The sequence below is a fragment of the Trachurus japonicus genome, chromosome 9 (genome assembly GCF_045865225.1).
Source record: "Trachurus japonicus isolate A0001 chromosome 9, Traja_1.0".
Lineage (NCBI taxonomy): Eukaryota > Metazoa > Chordata > Actinopteri > Carangiformes > Carangidae > Trachurus > Trachurus japonicus.
The window spans coordinates 39,444,763-39,462,589 of NC_140915.1; the positions used below are offsets into that span (position 1 = coordinate 39,444,763).

The window sequence follows — 17,827 nt, forward strand, 5'->3', positions numbered from 1 at the left end:
CAGGGCATTAAGGAGTGAAAGTGGCTTAGGCTTCTTGTCAATCAATTCCCCATTCAGACTGCGGATTCTGGACAAATTAATTGTCAGCCATTTCTATACTGCTTGTTAAGGGCACATCACAACCTGTAATCACTACCCATTTGTTCCTCTACCCCTACCAGTCCAGCATTTCATTTCATTTGAAGGAAATCACATTCAAAATCATGTTTCTGGACACATCGAGACAAAAAAAACACAAAAGAAAGGAAAATTGATCTAATCTCCAACTTCACCCTACTGGTGTAGATGTATTCTTAGCATGCAGCTGAACGAATGACTTCCATCTCACAGCGGCCTCTCTATTACTGGGGACGAGTTTAAACCCTAGGTGATGGAGATGAACAACTGGCTCAGTCTATTCCCTGGGTGCATGCTTGGCCTTGTTGTTGTAGCAGTAGCCATGACACAAGAGATGAGGCCTCACAAGGCTGGAGCTGGCGAGGAGGAAAAATAATATCAAAAGAGCACAGCATGGTGCTTATCCTTTTACAAGAAGCATGCACTGCAGCAGAGCATAAAGAGGAATACTAGCTACGGCTCAGACAGACACAGAGAGAGACACAGCGCAGCAGGGGAGAGAAAGGCAGGTGGGAAAGGGGGAACAAAACAACAGTAAGAGCAGGCAGGGGGGATGCTATAGAGACGAGGGGATGGACAGATGGAAGTAGTATTAGAGCAGGTTTGTCAGGACTGTATGTGATTGCCCTGTTGGACTATTACACTTGGTCGAGTCGAGGGAAGAGATTCAGTGAATCTATGAAAGTACAAGATTGGCTCATGTTTGTGAATGCGTGGGTGTGAGAAGAGGACCACGTCATTTAGCACCCTGTGCTTTTTCAAATGTCTGCACCAGGGAAAAGATTTGCAGCGAGCCTATACAAGAAAACCAAATGGTGAAAATGCAAAACCACAACCCCACATAGAAGCCTCCCCAAACAGCATGTCTGGTGGTCAGAGGGGACATTGTTAAAATCGGAGAGATATGCTGCTCACTAAGCTGCCTGACAGCAGCCAAGCCCCTTGTGGTTTGTGTCTCTCATAGATGTTCACAAACCAAAAAAAAAAAGAGAAAAAATATGAAAACTGCCTGGCTCTTCAGAGGCAGGGAGCAAGCAGCAACATCTGCACCTGGCAACCGCCAGCTACGAAGGGTAACAGGGGACCAGCTACAGCGAATGGCTCCCCCACCCTCTCCCCAGCCCCTCCTCCCTGCAGCCAGCACATCAGACGGATAAGTTTGACATTTACACAGCTTTCAACACTTCAGAGACAGGAGATTTATTCCGCCAGCGGCCCTCGCTGGAGCCAGGCCTCGACCTGGGCTGGCCCCCATGACGACCCTGTAGCTCAGCCCTGAAATGAGGCAGAGCTGAGGAAAGAGGAGCGAGAGGGAAAAACAGTGAGAGGCAGGGATAGATGTCTCGATTCTCCTGGACATTTTCTCTGGCAGATTCCGATAGACGTGCAAGGGGAAGACAATAAGCGCTGCGCATCCCAGAGCACATTAAAACGACTGGCCAAATTAATCACACAGTTCCACTTGTCACACTCGGAGGACAGTCTGCCATGAATTCTGCCTCAGAGATAGAGAGAGGAACAGAGGAGGAACTTGCCCGGCTACGCAAATGCTGGCATGGTGTCAACGACTGTCTGTCTGAATACTGATCGCAGCCCTGTGCTCGCTGCAAGAAAAAAAAAAGCTGCCAGAGCTGCTGGCATATAACTGTCACTGTCATTTCTTTCTCAAAATAAATAAAGCAAATCAAATGAATAAAAAAGAGAGAGATAGTCTGTGTGTCTGTCTGTGTGTCTGTGTGTCTGTGTGTGTGTCTGTGTGTGTGTCTGTCTGTGTGTCTGTGTGTCTATCTTTTTTATTAATTAACATGGTAACCAAGAAGAAAAAATAACTCTGTGCATATTGTAAAAGGGCCACACTGACTGGCTGAACAGTGAGGCAGCAACTGCTTCACTTAATGCTGTGTCCAAGTGAGTAACATGACAAACCAACAATGCAAAAACTTCTTACTGAGGGGAAAGAAGTGGCTTCATTTCAGAATTCATCTCTCCCGGGACATAGACTGAGATACCCCTGATTGTAAGGGAGAAAGCCAGATCTCCTGTAGTGAGAACACACAGAGGGGGTAATGGTCCATTTAGATAGTCGAGGACCAAAGCAGTGTCGGATACTAGTAGAACAACACCAATTTCCTTCTGCAATTTCCCTCCTGCGGAGGACGGGATGAGGTGTGGGGACGTAGGCGCCGTGACCACTCTGATAGGGCGTGGAGGCAGAGCCTGGGGTCTACTGGGGGGCCCCCGCTGGGCCACAAACATCAGCAGGATGTCTGAAGGTTTCTGTAGCCGTGTGGAGAAGGGTGAAGCCTTACTTCCACTCAGCTTTCAAAATGTATTGATGGGATGTTTTGGTGCATACTCTGATGTTCTCACCCTCTCCAACGAAGTTAGGAAGCCGTTGTTAAAGCAGGTGGTGTGTGCACGTACATGTGCTCATGTGTGTTGTTGGTTGGAATCAAAACATAAACAAACACATACTGTGCACCTGCATGGGGCAAAAACAAATGAAGTCTATGGGAGTTGGAGTGGTGGTGTATTAATATCAGTGTTTACATGGCTCACGCAGCAGCACTGCATATGACTCTGTTAACCGCAGAGAGAGAAAGAGAAAAAGTGATTGCTCTTGACCCCACTCGCTGTATCAGAAAGCACCACCTAGCAAAGTGATTTGATCACAGGATCAAATCTATACAGCCATTTGACCCTTGACCTCCCCAGCAGGCAGCATGGGAAGTCAGCTGATTACCCTGGGTCAGCCTAGGAGCTCAGGATTAGGAAAGTATTGATCTGAGTGAAGATGTAGGCTCCAGAGGGAATGAGATTGAGAGAAAAAGCTCTGCCGGGTAGAAATGATATCGACCAGTAGAAGAGGTCTAGACAGGCTCGCACGTAAAACCATATTTGAGCTTGGGACCTAGGAGACTGTGCAAACAGAGAGACGGCTTCAGCGAAAGCTCTTCTCACAGAGGCCCATTGAAAGAGGCCAGAGAGAGAGAATGAGAGCGAAGGAGGATTGAAGAAGACAAGCTCAGAGAAATGCTCTTTGCATTAGCCAGACACAGAGGCCTCTGGTTCAGGGCTGACACACTTAAGGGAAGAGTCAGCGGGGGCCATGTAAATCAAGCCGGGGTGAGGAAAGATATAGTCCTGACCTGAGGCCAAACTAAGCAGACTTTAACATTACCCAGAGTCCATGTAAACAGCACTGAGTCCTGGCAGGGCTCTGTTTCACTTCCATGCAAAGTATGTGGTTAGCTGGAGGAGGAAGAAGGAGGAGGAGGTCCATAGACAGATTGATGGTGATAGTAGTGGGGGTAAACTTGAAGAGCTGTCCCCCTTCTTCATTAAATCAAAGGACTGCCTTGTCACTTCCAACAAGAAATCCCTCAACCTTTGCCTTCAGTGCCGGCTGGGCTGCTGGTGTGATCTTTGGAGCAGTTTGGCGAGGAAAAAACAGACAGTAATGGCAGATGTACGAGGGGAGAGGGAGCATTTATTCAGCTTGGAGAGAAAGAAGAAAACTGACAGAAACCCAATGGGACAGGGAATACACAACTGTGTTATGAATATAGTCATGGAAAAAAAATGGGGACAAAGGCAGGGGAGAATGAGAGAAAAAACCCACTGATTTATGTTTTTTTTCTGTTTGCACCTCGTCTTTCATTTGGCTCCCTTCTGCTTGGTCTTGTCTCTGTTGACTGTGTGACTGTAGCTGGAGCTAGCTCGCTATCTTTCCTTCAGAGGTAAACGTACACACACACACACACACACAGCCCTCAGCACCTCCCAGTGTTTTGACATGGCCCCGGGCCCGGTGCAGCTGAGCTGCAGCAGCAGACACTGGGCATTGGAAATTTAAGTCGGGGCGTAGGAGAAATTAGGCGAGGAGGCAAGGAAATGGGATGTTGACTTGAAGTGGCCCCGGGGGCAGCTGAGAGTCTCCCTGTGCAGCTCCGCTGGCTGCCTGACAGTTTGATGGAGCGAGTGGAGGCTTCCCCGCGGCCCGAGCCGCCGTCTCTAACACTGATGTAGCTCAGTGAGGAACAGATTGAGCCTCCAGGCATCGCTCTGTACTGCTACTCCCCTCCTCTCTGGCTTTTTCTCACTCTCTGTACTGCTACTACTAGCTCTGTCTCACTCTCTCTAATCCTGTCAAGTCAACACACAGAGACATGTACACACAGCACATATGCATGCATATACATGCTATACACGCTCACACAGAATCACATACTGTATGCACACATAAAGACACTTAGACACACAGAAATAACAGCAACACCCACAGAGAGCTTGGCTCCCTCCTTCTCTTCCCAGCGACAGTAATGTGATGAGCACTACAGATGCTGTTTACTGAGCTCTGGCCGACTCACAGGGGAAGGAGGGGGAGTGGGGGGGTGGGATGGAAGACGAGGCAGAAGGAGGTAGAGTCAGGGGGCTGGCAGGCCACAGCCATAATGAAAAGAATCTGGCGGCGGCCCACTGTGTGCTGGTCATGAGAAGCATGTGCTGCCGGGGGGCTCTACTGCTAATTTCAGGGGGCAGCCAAGCGTTTCACGCTAGACTTGTCATCGGGCCAGAGGGGGCATTCATACTGGGTGACAGCAATTGCGAGAGGGCGGGTAGGGGGTTTGGGGAGGGGGGAGTGAAGTGAGAGGGAGGAAAGCTTCAGCCCCCCCCCTCCTCCCTGTACCTCCTGTCCCCCCTCTGCAATGATCAAACGTTATTGTAGGCAGGGTACAGAATTACAAATGAGTGTCCTGTGGCAACGGCTGGAACTGGATGCAACTGCTCTGCTCTCTCCTCAGGTGGCCATGAGGCCAGCACCTCATCCTGCAGCCCCCGCTGCCCAACACCATTTAATACTTGCATTTTCCTGGTTAACATGACAATAATAATCTGCCACAGAGACTGTTTAGAAGCCCACACACTCAGCCACAGAGATGCCGTGAATTTCACTTTGGCCCAATTTGGGCTGGGCAGTATGGATAAAATCTCAGTCTCTTTCTGTCAGATATTCTATATGAAAAATAGTAAAAAATTACTTGGAAATCTCTGATGGCAGACAAACGGATTGACTCATAATATATACAGTACCATCATATCTATCCTAACCCTAGCCCCAACATGTCCTTGGATTCTTCCATCTTCCCTTTTCACAGGACTGTCCGTTAAAGGTGAAATGATTGACAGGCGAATCTTTAATCAGCGCCATCAACTGCCCTGAGGATTTGGTGTGCACTCGGGGTTTATCTCTCAACTCGCCAAGATAAAATGAGCACAAAGTCACTGGAAATCATTAAAGAGCTGAGACGAGGAAAAAAAACAGAGGGAAAAAACACCCTGTCAGACCGACCCCTCCATTGTAGATCCAATGAAATGAGAGAGAGTGAGGAAGGTAGCGAGAAGCGGGGGGAGAGTAGGGGAACGGAGGAGTGGATGCTAACAGCTGGCTGCCTTCCCCTTAAAAAAGAAGCGACTGGCTCTAGTCTGGCAGCCAGGAGAGGGAAGCAAGGGATGAGCAGGGATGAAAGCAGAAGTGTGAGATATGAAGTCAAGTGATGAAAGTTGGGTGGTTGATGGAAGATGAGTGGATGTGGGAAGGGATGAGGGGGGGCAGGGGGGGAGGGATTAACCAGCTTGCAAGGAGAAACTTCTGTTCATTGCCTCTGAAACAAGCCGTCACACAAGAGAGAAAGGAAGGGATGGGAAACAGAGGAAGAGAGACAGAGAGCAATGTAGAGTGAAGGAGGAGAGAGGAAGGGAGGAGGCAAGCCACATTGCACATCTTCAGGCTGTGAATAATTTAGAGGAGCACTGGGGAGACGAGACGAAGATGAACACAAAACACTGGCAGCGTTTGACCTAGAGCTGCAGCTACATCAGTGCACATCACAGAGCGGAGAGCTCTCTCTCACTCTGCCTTTTCCTCCCTCCCTCTTTCTCTCTTTTCTCTCTTTTGCTCTTCATCTGCCTCCCTCTGTGTCAGGGAGGAAACAGCTGTACGCTATTCTTGTTTCGCCTCACATTCTATGAAACTCAACAGAATGGCTGACAACTCCGTTTCACAAGGATCTCTCTTTCTCCCTGCCTGCTCTGGGCACATCACAGGAGTCGGAAGAGCCTTATGCAAAATGGATGTGTATAAATTCAGGCTATATATGGGCCAGTGGCCTACAGATCACCTTACACATACAGGACTAATGACAACATCACATCATATGAGAGGGAGCATCTACACAAACAGCTGAAAGCACCGGCTTTAAAGAAACCAAACTTGATTTCAGCCACCTTGCTGCTGCTGGCTTCTGTTAACATTTGTGTCAGCTTTAACAATCCAATAATATTAAAACAAATTAGTTTTAATTCTAAATGAATCTTAACCAAACAAAATGCATTATATTAACACCGCGCCTCTTAAATGTGAGGAAACGATGACAAAGAGATTATTCGGTAATGGAAATAATCATTAGCTGCACGTGCTTTGCAAAAAAAAATAACTGTTCCCCAAACATTGTGCCCATTGCATTTTAAAAGCTTAAAATTACTGATGAGATATAAATGATTCACTTCACTTCATTAATCCTATTTTAATGAATATATAATTAATCTAATGTTTACCACCCAGTCAGTTCCTCATTTCTTGCAGACTTGCAGCCATATCAACACAGTCAGAGTGAGTGAGTGAGTGAGTGAGTGAGTGAGTGAGTGAGGGGGGGGGCGACAGCAGCCGAGCAGCGGACACTCTGGACAGCAGCAGTAAATAACAGCTGCCCCATGATTAGGCACAGAAGAGGTTAAACAGAGCTCGTTCACACCGCCTTTTGTCAAGGTGCCATGAATCACCTCACCTGCTGAAATGTGTGTCTTTGTGTGTGTCAGTGATGAAAGAACCACGGGGCATCTGTGGGGGGAGTGTCAGCTGGGCGGACAGAGGGCAGTCTGATCAACCCAGGAGGGAGGGGCCATTTATTACAGTAATTAAAGAACCATGAGAGCAGAATGTAAGTGCACTCAGAGTAGCTACCGCTTCTTCTGGTAGGAGTGATAGCATGATGGGAGTATGATACATAATAAATAATGAGGACTAAAGATGTCAGCTAAATAAAACACAAGGTATTGGTTTCCTCTCTTTATTTTCTCACCCTCTCCCTCCCTGCTTCATCCTCTCCCTCCCTCCCTCGCTGCTGTCTCTGCTTGGTCTGCGTGGCTGATATTAATGGGACGTCCCTTGTTTGTAAATGTGCCAAGTTGTGTGCACCACTGCAGGCTGTCTATTATAGCAGGCCTCTGGGGCAGCTTTTCCATATGGCGTCACATATGGCACTCAGCAGCATCAATTAATGTTGTTATAATACTGATTTTTATGAGCTAGGGTTTCACTCCTCTCCTCTCCTCTCCTCTCCTCTCTAGCCCCACAACTCCTCCCTCCCTCCTCCCCCCGGCTTTGATTCTTCAAACGGCTTCTCTTCGATTCCTCAAACCTTCGACATTCTGGCTTCTGAACAGTTGAGGATCTAAAAAGTTTTCCACTCCAATTCTTAAAGCTCCTACCAGCTCTACTGAATCCCACACAAAGACCTTGAAAATGACTGTGTTCCTGCTATAGTGCACAAGAAACACAACGCTATTGCTAGTGTGTCAGATTCTTTGCATCCTCTATGAAGCCGGGAGACTTAGATCAATGAAGTATGAAAGAACACGAGAGAGACAAAGATAGCTATTACACAGATCGAAAAACTGTGTTAGATAATATCACATATCTGTAACCAAACACCACGTTTACAGCACCTATTGTAGTTTTGGTCACATTAGGCCAGCATCAGGGCCTATTAGCGTGTTAAATTAGGCCCGTGTTTATGCACAAAACAATAGGCAGATGGATCTAAGAACAGAATCTGAGGGGCCTTTTTGTTCCCTGGTGCCTTTGGTGGTGGATCTGACAGGAGGGGAACAAGAGCGTAGCAAAAAGCCCCGCTTAAAAAGCTCCCAGCCACACCAGCCTTGTCAGCGTTGCCACAATTAGAGACTAGATCACTGGCGCTTCCCAGCGAGAAACATCTCACCACCACTCCTCAATGGAACTCTTTCGTTTGAGGAACACACTCAAAGCGGGGTTTTAAAACGTTTCGGATGGCTAATCACTCTCAGGATGAAAGGCCCTGGCGTGTTCGTTTGTCTCAGCGTGGGGAGCTTCCCTTGCCGTTTCTGTGTCTCTGATTCTGATTGTTTTTGTTCGCTTCTTTTTCAGCAGGCAGACGAGGCAGGCGAGCTGGCAGGCAGCGCTGTTTGAAGGTGCAGTCAGACCTGAGTGCAGGCCTGATGCTTTGTAGTGATATTTCCAGCAGCACAATCTCATTACTTTTTGACGTGGGAGATGCATGCAGGGGCGGATTGTCATTTCACACTGTCAAAAGTTCCGTGAGGGAACGGAGACAGGAAGGGAACTTCAATGACCTGCATGCCTCTGGCTCATCAAGACTGAATATATTAAACCAAATAACACAGATAAAATCCAGTGAACCAGATCCTTGAAGATGCTTGTAAACTTAATGTCCAGTCCCCGGGGTTGTTGAAGGAATTTCTCTCCTTATCTGGGATCTCTAATCGCATCGGTTGCACAGCCTCCGAGACATGCCGCCGAACATCCCCTGAACCTAATTAACCTGCATAAATACCAGGCAGAGTGTGTGTGTGCTGCCAGGGTGGCACACCTGGGTGTCGGTCCACGTGTTTGTCCAGGCAGCACATGTAAATGTAAATGTGCTGCCTGGACAAACACATCTTTGTGTCTTGAGAGGAAAAGTCCCGAGGGCAGCATCCCACACCTCTCAAAGATTGTGAGAGCTCCTGGACGTTTTCACATGGGACAATCACTGGCAGCTCGCTCCTTTAAAAAACTGGGGGGTATCCCCCGAAGTTGATTTCACACGGAGTTCTTTCAATACAGAGAAAAAACCTTGCTCTGTTTAAGAAGCTGCCAGGCACTGATTGAAGCGCCTGGTTACCATGCGAACCCCAGCCTGTTGCTGGGGTGACTGTCCCAAAGTGCTTCCTGGGTAATTTTCGAGGTCACTGGTTTGTGCACGCCTATGTGGTGCAGATGCGCCCACCCTCATTCAGGGCCCCGCAGGAGCTCTTTCATTAGGCCCAGTGAATGGCCTCATTCATCCCCTTCACCACAATTGGTCATGCTGCGTCTCCGCAGAGGGCCCAGGACAAACTTTTCTCTCTTTCCACCCCCTGATCTTCCATGCACCACCCACCTTAGTCATGCTTCACTTTTGTTCAGGAGCATGAGGTAGCTGGAGCTTCGGGGCTTATCTCTGGCTGCAGACTAATAGGTGGAATGTTACAGACGACTGACATTGCTGTCTTTGTTTATCTGGGAGAATGCTTTGAAAAGGGTTGGTGCATGACACACTATTTACCACTCAACAAAGATAAATAGTCATGAAAAACGTTTTTCAGATTTGGGAAAATGTGATCTTAACATTAGAATCTGCTAACATCAATTGACCACAGGAATGAAAAAGACAATTATGTATTTTTAAGGTGCAGTATTTTCAACAGATCTTTATGACGTATCAGTGCAACACTCCAATTTTCCAAGCTCTCTATTCCCAGAGGACTGTTCTAGCTGAACTCAGAGCCATTTCATCTCTAAGTTGCTTCTTTCTCCACTGACCTACTCCTGTAACTGAAGTGCTTAGCCATGCTAGTGGGTTCTCTACTCCCTGCCTCTTTTTGGCCCTAAAGTGAGTTTCAGGTCTGGCCTAGTGAGAAGTGACTAATTGTCTTGAGTTGTTAGTGTGCCTGGAATGAGATCCACTTCAATCTGTGACAGGGTGCACAATAATTTTGTTTCTCCCTTCCTCCCCCCCTCTCTCCCTTTCTCCTTTTTGCAGCAGATTTACCCCCTCTGCTTCTCAACCTACTGAGCTGTAAAATTGAGTGGACGGCAGGCAGGATACAGAATGAGACCTGGCATCGTGGACGCACTAACCTTGAGGAGGGCCACTGCTGCTGGCTGCACCTAAAGAGATGGAGACAGAACGTCAACCATATTGGAATGAGGAAGGTTAAAATGAGGAGGGAGGACAGACCAAATGTAAAGGGAAAGGTGGAAAGCCTTCCTGAAAAACAAAACAAAAACAATATAACAGCTTGGCAAGGCAGGTCTAAGTCAGCAGGAGGATGGACAAACACACTACAAACTGATGACAGGGTGTCAACCATTGAGAGAAAAGGGAGAAAGCATCAGGTATCATTTAAGTGATCTTCCCCCTTTAAATTCCTTTTTCTTTCCCACCCCCATCTTTATTTTTTACAAAAGATTATGTAATGTCTAGCCCAGTTAATCCTTAAGCTGCTGTGGAGCACAGCTCATGTACCTGCCAGTCTGCAATTAGACCAAATTATTCTGAAATCTTAATCTTTTTGAAAAAATATATACATATTTTGTGCATAACAGTGTATGATAAAAGAATAAAAAAAATAAAAACAATGCTTGAGCCTTTTTGCTTCCTAGTACTTCGAACAAAACTGTGCTTCATAATGAAATCAACTTGTACAGCTATTCTTGGAACGAATCTGAGCAATCAATTACTATGAATCACAAATATACTAGCTGCGGTTTAGATGTGAACAAATGGAGTCTCAGTCCCTTACAGATGATATTAGTGCTCTGAGCTGCTCTCTCTCCACGAGAGATTAAGCAGGTTTGTACTCTCCCAGGCGGGCAGCGCTCCCCCTCCAGGGTGCTGCACTATCATTTGCAGGAAAATTACTTCAGTAATGAAGAATCCAGGCCCATAAATCCTCATGGCCTCACCTTCCTCCGTCGCCCAAGTCTCACTGAACAGCTAGTAAAAATTCCCTTTAAAAAATTCATAGTGCAATTTTGCTCAAATCCCTCCCAGCAAGCACAATTATGGAACTTTCATCTCAATTGATTTATGTCCCAGGCTAAAAATGGAGGGGGTGGGGTGAGGTTGTGAAGGAGGAGAAAAAACAAGTGGTAAATCATTGTTTTTAAAAGGAAAGGTAAGGCATAAGGCCGACAGTCACTTTCCATGTGTGCTACATGCATGTGTGCTACAGTGCAGGCGACAGAGAGGTGCACGGATAAGGGGAGGAGAAAGACGGAAGGCGATGTCTGAAGGGTTTGAAAGCAGAAATGAAATGGCTAAAAGGAGGAGGAGGGGAGGGATATGGGGGTGAAAGGAGCGGTATTCCACTTGATTAATAACACTAATCAAATTATACAGTGTTCCACTGTGCCCTGAAATCTGGGGCCATAATGTCTTCTAATGGCGAGGTTCATGGAGCTAAACTTCAGAGGGAAAACACGGCGCTGACTGCTGCATGCCTTAATGAAGGCAGTAAAACATCCATTTCCAGAAGCCATGAAATGAAAGGCAAGATTGTAGATGTGCACCCAGTGGCTCCCCCACCGCAAAAAAATGGAAGGCTGTTAACACAAAAGACAGTGTCAGAGGGAGAGAGAGAGACACAGACAGACGGAGAGATGCAAGGCTTTAAGAAGAGAAATGAGGAGAGAATAATACAAGTGAAGAGATTTAAAGGGCAAGAACACCAAGAGTATGAGAATATAAAAAGAAAAGGGGATGATGAAGTGAGGATAGCAAGACAGATTCGTTGATACTCTCAGTGCTTTATTTCCAGAGAAGTTCTCTTCTGGCATGAAGACAATCTCTGTCTGCTGATTATGGATGAGCCAGGCTGCTTTACTATGTCTGTTATACTTAGTGCTGCTGACAGCAGCCACAATTCATCACTATTTAGTTGCTGATGCACCTAACCACAGCATCCTCCCCCTCATCTATCTCAATACCACTCCATTAGAGTATTCCTTCTGTCCATCCAGGCATGCATTCTGCTGATCTATCCATCCATCTGTATTGCCATCCATCCATTCATCCATCCATCCATTCATCCATCCATCCATCCATCCATCCATCCATCCATCCATCCATTCATCCATCCATCCATCCATCCGCCTGCCCACCTGTCCATCCGTCCATCCATGCGTCCATCCATTCATGTGTCTGTTCATCCATATATTCATCTATCAATCTATTCAATCTTGTGTGAATCGAGTGGTGCCCTGCTCTGACCTTGGCTGTCAGCTTGCTGCTGCAGCTAAGAGGTTGCATTATGTCTGAGTACTATGGGCAACATCACTTCTGCTGAATCTAAGCAAAGTGTGTAAAGATCACTAAGCAAAAAAGGTTGGTCCTGGAGAAAATCTCTGCTGCTTTACAACAAAGCGTGACTCCAGACACTTTATATTTACACAAAAGCATTATGGTTTGCATTTAATCTACTAAATTGCACATGCTACAAACAATCAAATCAGCCTTTTGAATCTTGAGTAAAGCAAATGTTCGCAGTCCTTAGGGCAAAATTTCATCTGGAGAGCAAGGGGAAAAAAACAACAAAGCTGAGAAAACACAGATTGCTATTGTTATTATTATCATAATTACAGCTGTGCTTATCATGCAAGCAGCCTCAATCAGGATGAAATACAGTTTCATTTGATGAAGCTTCCTGTTTTGACTGGCTTGAGTTTGGGAACCACACACTTGGCTGGCGTGCCAAAAACTCAATCAGGCGCAATTACATAGCCATCAGATAGAAATGTAATTGATTTGAAAGCTGACATGAGATATAACTACATTACAGTGGAGGCTCAGTGGGGAGGCTCCTTGGGGACAGGGCCTACAGGGAGCTCATTACCGCCAAGCTTTGAATTATTGAGTGCTAAGGCAGTGACATTGAGGAACTGAGTCGGGCGATTGGCTGCAACAACTCAGCAAGTGTTTATCTCAACTTACAGCAACCTAAGACATCTGAAGGCGTGATCTGCCCGTGCATGAATATTGCAAGGGGAGAAGTTGTAATGGTTCATAACTGAAAGGGTTCAGACCAAGGTAGAGTCCATGGGTGCATATCATGCCCCCGCCCTTGTATTCGTAATGGGTGCAATTATGGGAACGTACAATATCACAACATGCCTGTCAGCCACTTCCATAGTTTTAGTCCCACCCAGGCCATGAGTCACATATTTGGTGCTCTGAATGTGAAAGTGCTGTTTGTAATGTACTTTCACTTGAACTAAATACAGTCAGCTCGGTTGTTGTTAATGGGCTCTAGTTTCGTGGCGCAGCGTAAGGTGGCGCAGTGCAAGTTTTGTGCAACGCAACGCGGTGCACTGTCAGTTTGGTAGGCCGCGGTGCGCCGAGATGGATGAGGTGGCGCATCAGGTCACAGATTCAACTTGGCGCAGCGACAATTTCGTACCAAAAAGCTGCGGTGAAGGTGCGCTGAAAGCTCGCCTGCTCCAACCTGGTCTACTCTTGGCACAAGGCGAAGCGCAGCCGGCGCAGTGGTAGTTTGGCTGACCGGTGCAGAGTGTGCTCACGTCACCAAGACCTCACAGGCAGTTTCCACAGTTTCAGGCACATTTAAATGCAATAATTAATCACAACAATCACTATTTAATGCAACTAATGGAATCAGCACGTAAATTTATATCTATATCGATTTTCCCGTCACATCGACCTCAGATCAAAGGCGTAATGGGAACTCGTCCTGACTGAATTACGTAACACAGATTAAAATGTGATGCAAACTAACAAGTTCCCATCTCTCTCAGCCAACCACAAACAGCCTCGGCCTCAGAGAGTGAGGTTATGTTCACCATCTCTCATCTCAGAAAATTCAAAAGAAAAGAGAAGAAGAGAGACGCTCAGCGATGCGTCCTCTACGCACAGCTGCTTCTGATTTCATCCCTGTTACGCATGGTATTTGTTTATGTTGTGATCTGTGCACACTACCCATCTTTGTTACACAGGGTTTAAATATAGGTTACTACATGTGAGTGTCTTTATTAGTGGAAGAAGGGTGTGTTTTGTTGTTTGTTTGTTCACACTGGGCAGCGGTTCTTAGTGCATCAGGACAAAGCTGAGTAACCTCTCCCAGACTTCCGTGCAGGTCTGTTCGTGTCTCGCCACTTTGAGCTTGGACCTCCCGGACCAAAACATCACTTTCCTCCTGTAATTCATCCATGTTGAAATATAAAATGACAAAATTGCAGTGCGCCTCGCCCGCAGCGCTTTTAGAGGTGAGGAGAGGAGCTCATTTGATTGGTGAAGATCTGAGTCGGCTGTGTTAAACCGCCGGGGTGCGCCGTGCACGTTCACCTGGACTCACCTGCACTGGGCCTAGACTGCGCCTGGTCTATGAAACTAGAGCCCAATATGTTCATTTCACAGCTTGCAGCAAAAGAAACACAGCACCATATACCTTATGTGTGTGTAGCCTACTTTTGTGTGCATCTTACTGCGTCTTTACTGAGGCAATGACAAAGTAGTTCTATTATTTCAGCAGAAACATTTCAAGTTTTTCCACTTCTAAGCTTTACAGAAACGAGGAGCTTAAATTAGGTAGCAGCTTCCCTTGAGTCCACATGGGGGTGGGGTGGGGTGGGGGGTTGATGAAGCACATCTGCCTGACCCTGACCACCAGCCTATAGGACTACCCTGAAGTGCTGATGGGGGACTGCAGAGAGGATAAAGATATAAGTCAGTGCTGAGGGGCCTGGGCATCCCTCAGGAACCCGGTGACTGCCTACTTCTGGGAGAGTGGTGCCCCCGAGGCTTCTGCCACTGATCTCCCTCTGTCTCTCTCATTCTTCTATCAGTCTTCTCTCTCTCCTCACACGGGCCTCCTGTGAGCTTTCTCACAAAAATGAGAACTCAATTAATTCAGGCAAAATGAGGACAAGAGAGGAGGAAGTCTAGGGAGCCCAGAAAGACAGAGAGTGAAGAAGGGAGGGAAGCCTGACGGAGAGTCTTGTCGATTTGTGGCCTGGAAACAGCAAACAGAGCACAGGGTGACTGTGCATGTGCATTAAGTCTTTAGCCAAGTTAATCCTGTCTGCAGTTTAAACATGGCTGATGAACGAATGCTCCTCATTACAGAGCGGGATGCTGGGTAAACAGGCAGGTCAGGGGGAGGCGGACAAAGAGAAAAGAGCAAAGCTGAAAGAGATGACGCCAGACAGAGCCGACATGATTAAAAACATGCTGAGACTCACTGCATGTTGTTTATTACATGGATGCTGGTGGGTCCACGTGTTGACCCTTTATTACAGCTCTGTGATGACTTAAACTGACATTTCTGCTATTATGACACAGTGGTGACAGAGACTGTGGATGTGAAATTATACTTCCAAGTGGCGACATTCAATCCCCTCACAATAACCTACATGACACTGTTATTATTAATACCTTAGCCTCTGTCTAACCTCTGGGAGTGACCACGCTGTGGCGTGAAGAGACTGCATGCATGTCGGATTATGAATGTGACCTGCGACCTTGAGAACAAAGGCGTTATGCTAAAGATGTAAAGTGTGGTCAGAGACAACAGTCATCAATCTTCCATGAGCCCGGTCACGCTGCTTAATGCTATATTAAGGTGCTACAAGCCACCACACAGCTCAGCTCATTTTCTCATAGGCTTGCAGAAAAACTGGCAGAAAACCAGCTGTTAGCCGGGGCTGTCGCCAGGTTTGAGGTCATACACGCACACACACACACACACACACACGCTATGCACAATGTGTGATATGAGGTGGCACCCTGCAGCATTTCCAGCAGCCACATATGCAAAACAGGCTAAAAAAAAAAAAAAAAAAAATTGGCACGGCGGCTACTTTTTTCATCTGGATTGTTGCTTAAAGTACACAACTGTTTTCTGTGTGTGTCACTGGGAACTAAAACAAATAAAAACGAATGACCCATTTTTACCATTTGACTACATGTGAGCAGTGAGATGTTATCTCCAGTGCAATGGTGTTATAAAAGTAACCACTTCCCTCTGACAGAGTGTAAATCTCACAGTATTCTGGGATATTTTTATGTTCATTTTTTATGCAGTGCATATATTACAATGTTTTACCAGTCCCAGCTCTAGGACAAGGCTAGTAAAATAGGCGAGTCAGTCAGTTCCAAATTTTCATATGATAAATACCTTGTATGTAAGGAGCCAGGGGGGACTGGGGCAAATGTATTTCCAAGAAAATCAGTCTGCTACTTACTGTAGAGTGATTGAACAGCCTGTAAACACAAGCAGCAGACTTGCTTGATGCTCTCTGGGAGATACTAATATAGTTGTGCTTCTACGAGCTGAAGGGAGAAAGAGGTGGGGCACTGAAGTTCATGAACTGAACTGCGGGTACAGGAGCTTTTAAAATTACCCTGTCTCCGGACTTGGCCTGGTCTCTGAACTGAAACTGCAGAGTAAAAGCACAAGACTGTTGAGCGAAGTACGTCAAGTCAGTCATAAGACACCCTCTGTCAATGGCTGATAGTGTTCCTCGCATTAGCCCAAATTAAAATTAGATCTATCTTTAACAACCTAATAAAAAAAAAGCCATATGATGACACTTTCCCTCATTTATGCTTTCCATCTTCTCCTCTGCAAACCCCTGAAGAGAATAAATTCTCCTTTGTTCATAGTGCTTGTAAAAAGATCCTTTGGCTACTGTGCCAGCACAGTCCCTATCTATAAAATTCATCAGTGATAATTTTTTCCAGATTTATGTCCAACCAACAAAGTGTGGAAAGTGCTTGTTGATGTTGCAGGTCTAATTAGAGGCAATATGAGCACGAAAATGAATTAAGCACACAATTTAGCACTCTGGTTTAAGGCATGTCTTTGTGTCTTCACCACACGTCAGCTGACATTGATACTGTATTCAGCAGATTACACTAATAAACAAGCTAAAAAGAAGGCAGGCTTCTTTCATGGCCTGAGTTTGAGGTCTGCCTGTAATGAACAGAGGCATGAAGCGTTTTACCACTAGGTAAACAACTACAGATTAGTTTATTATTTCCATTATCAAAAATATACCGTTATTCAGTGTCTTCCACAGAGTTGACAGCAAGAGGACCAACATGTAAGATATATATATTTAAAGTTGTTTCACTTTCTTGATGTCGGCTTTGTGGTGAATAATTGATATTTTCTGAGAAAGTGTTTTCACAGAACTTTAACTGTGTGAAGGGAGGAAGGGCGGTGAGATTTCAAACTCTGATGCTGGAATTGAATCATTGTGAGAATGTGAGACCACAACCTATGCTATGTGACTATTGTACAGACATGTGAACCCACAAAAGGGTGAGTTACTAAAAAATAAGGTTATCTACAGTATATATAAAGCCACAAAGGTCACAACCCCAAATCAACTAAAGCTGTATCCTGTGAAACACAAGTTCAGTTTCCTGGCAGTTTCACGTACACAAAGTGCAAAACCATAAAAGAGTACGTCTACTATACTATGTACAGGATGGTTTGTCTTGTATAGGACATGTACATATTTTGTGTGATCATGATAATGTAGGGAAGACTTCCAGATACTTTGCCGTGGAGCGACGCTGCTGCTTGTGATGACATCCTCCTGTAGCACCTGGCTCAGACATTTTCTGCTGAGCAAAACTGTTCTTCTCAAAAGGAGCGAGGGTAGACACAGTGGACATGCACATCATGTGCCTGACAAGAAAGCGCTAAGACCGATTCAAGATATAAACATAAACCCCCAGACACCTGCACCACATCTCCTCTGACCCGAACATGAAACCTGGACAAGGAACACTATGCAACCATTTGGTTTAGTTTGTCCTCC

General features: G+C 46.1%; 1 protein-coding gene across 15 annotated transcripts in view; it reads right to left on the bottom strand.

Annotated features, from left to right (window-relative positions):
* The window catches only part of fbrsl1 (fibrosin-like 1), a 271,719-nt gene that overhangs the window by 90,875 nt on the left and 163,017 nt on the right, over positions 1 to 17,827 (bottom strand). For 13 of the 15 annotated variants that reach the window (XM_085787867.1, XM_085787875.1, XM_085787873.1 and 10 more), the window contains exon 5: positions 10,121 to 10,150. The exons of the other annotated variants lie outside the window; for them this stretch is intronic. In XM_085787867.1, coding sequence (XP_085643993.1) covers positions 10,121 to 10,150 — 30 coding nt within the window. The remainder of the gene's footprint in view (positions 1 to 10,120; positions 10,151 to 17,827) is intronic. 15 annotated transcript variants of the gene reach the window in all.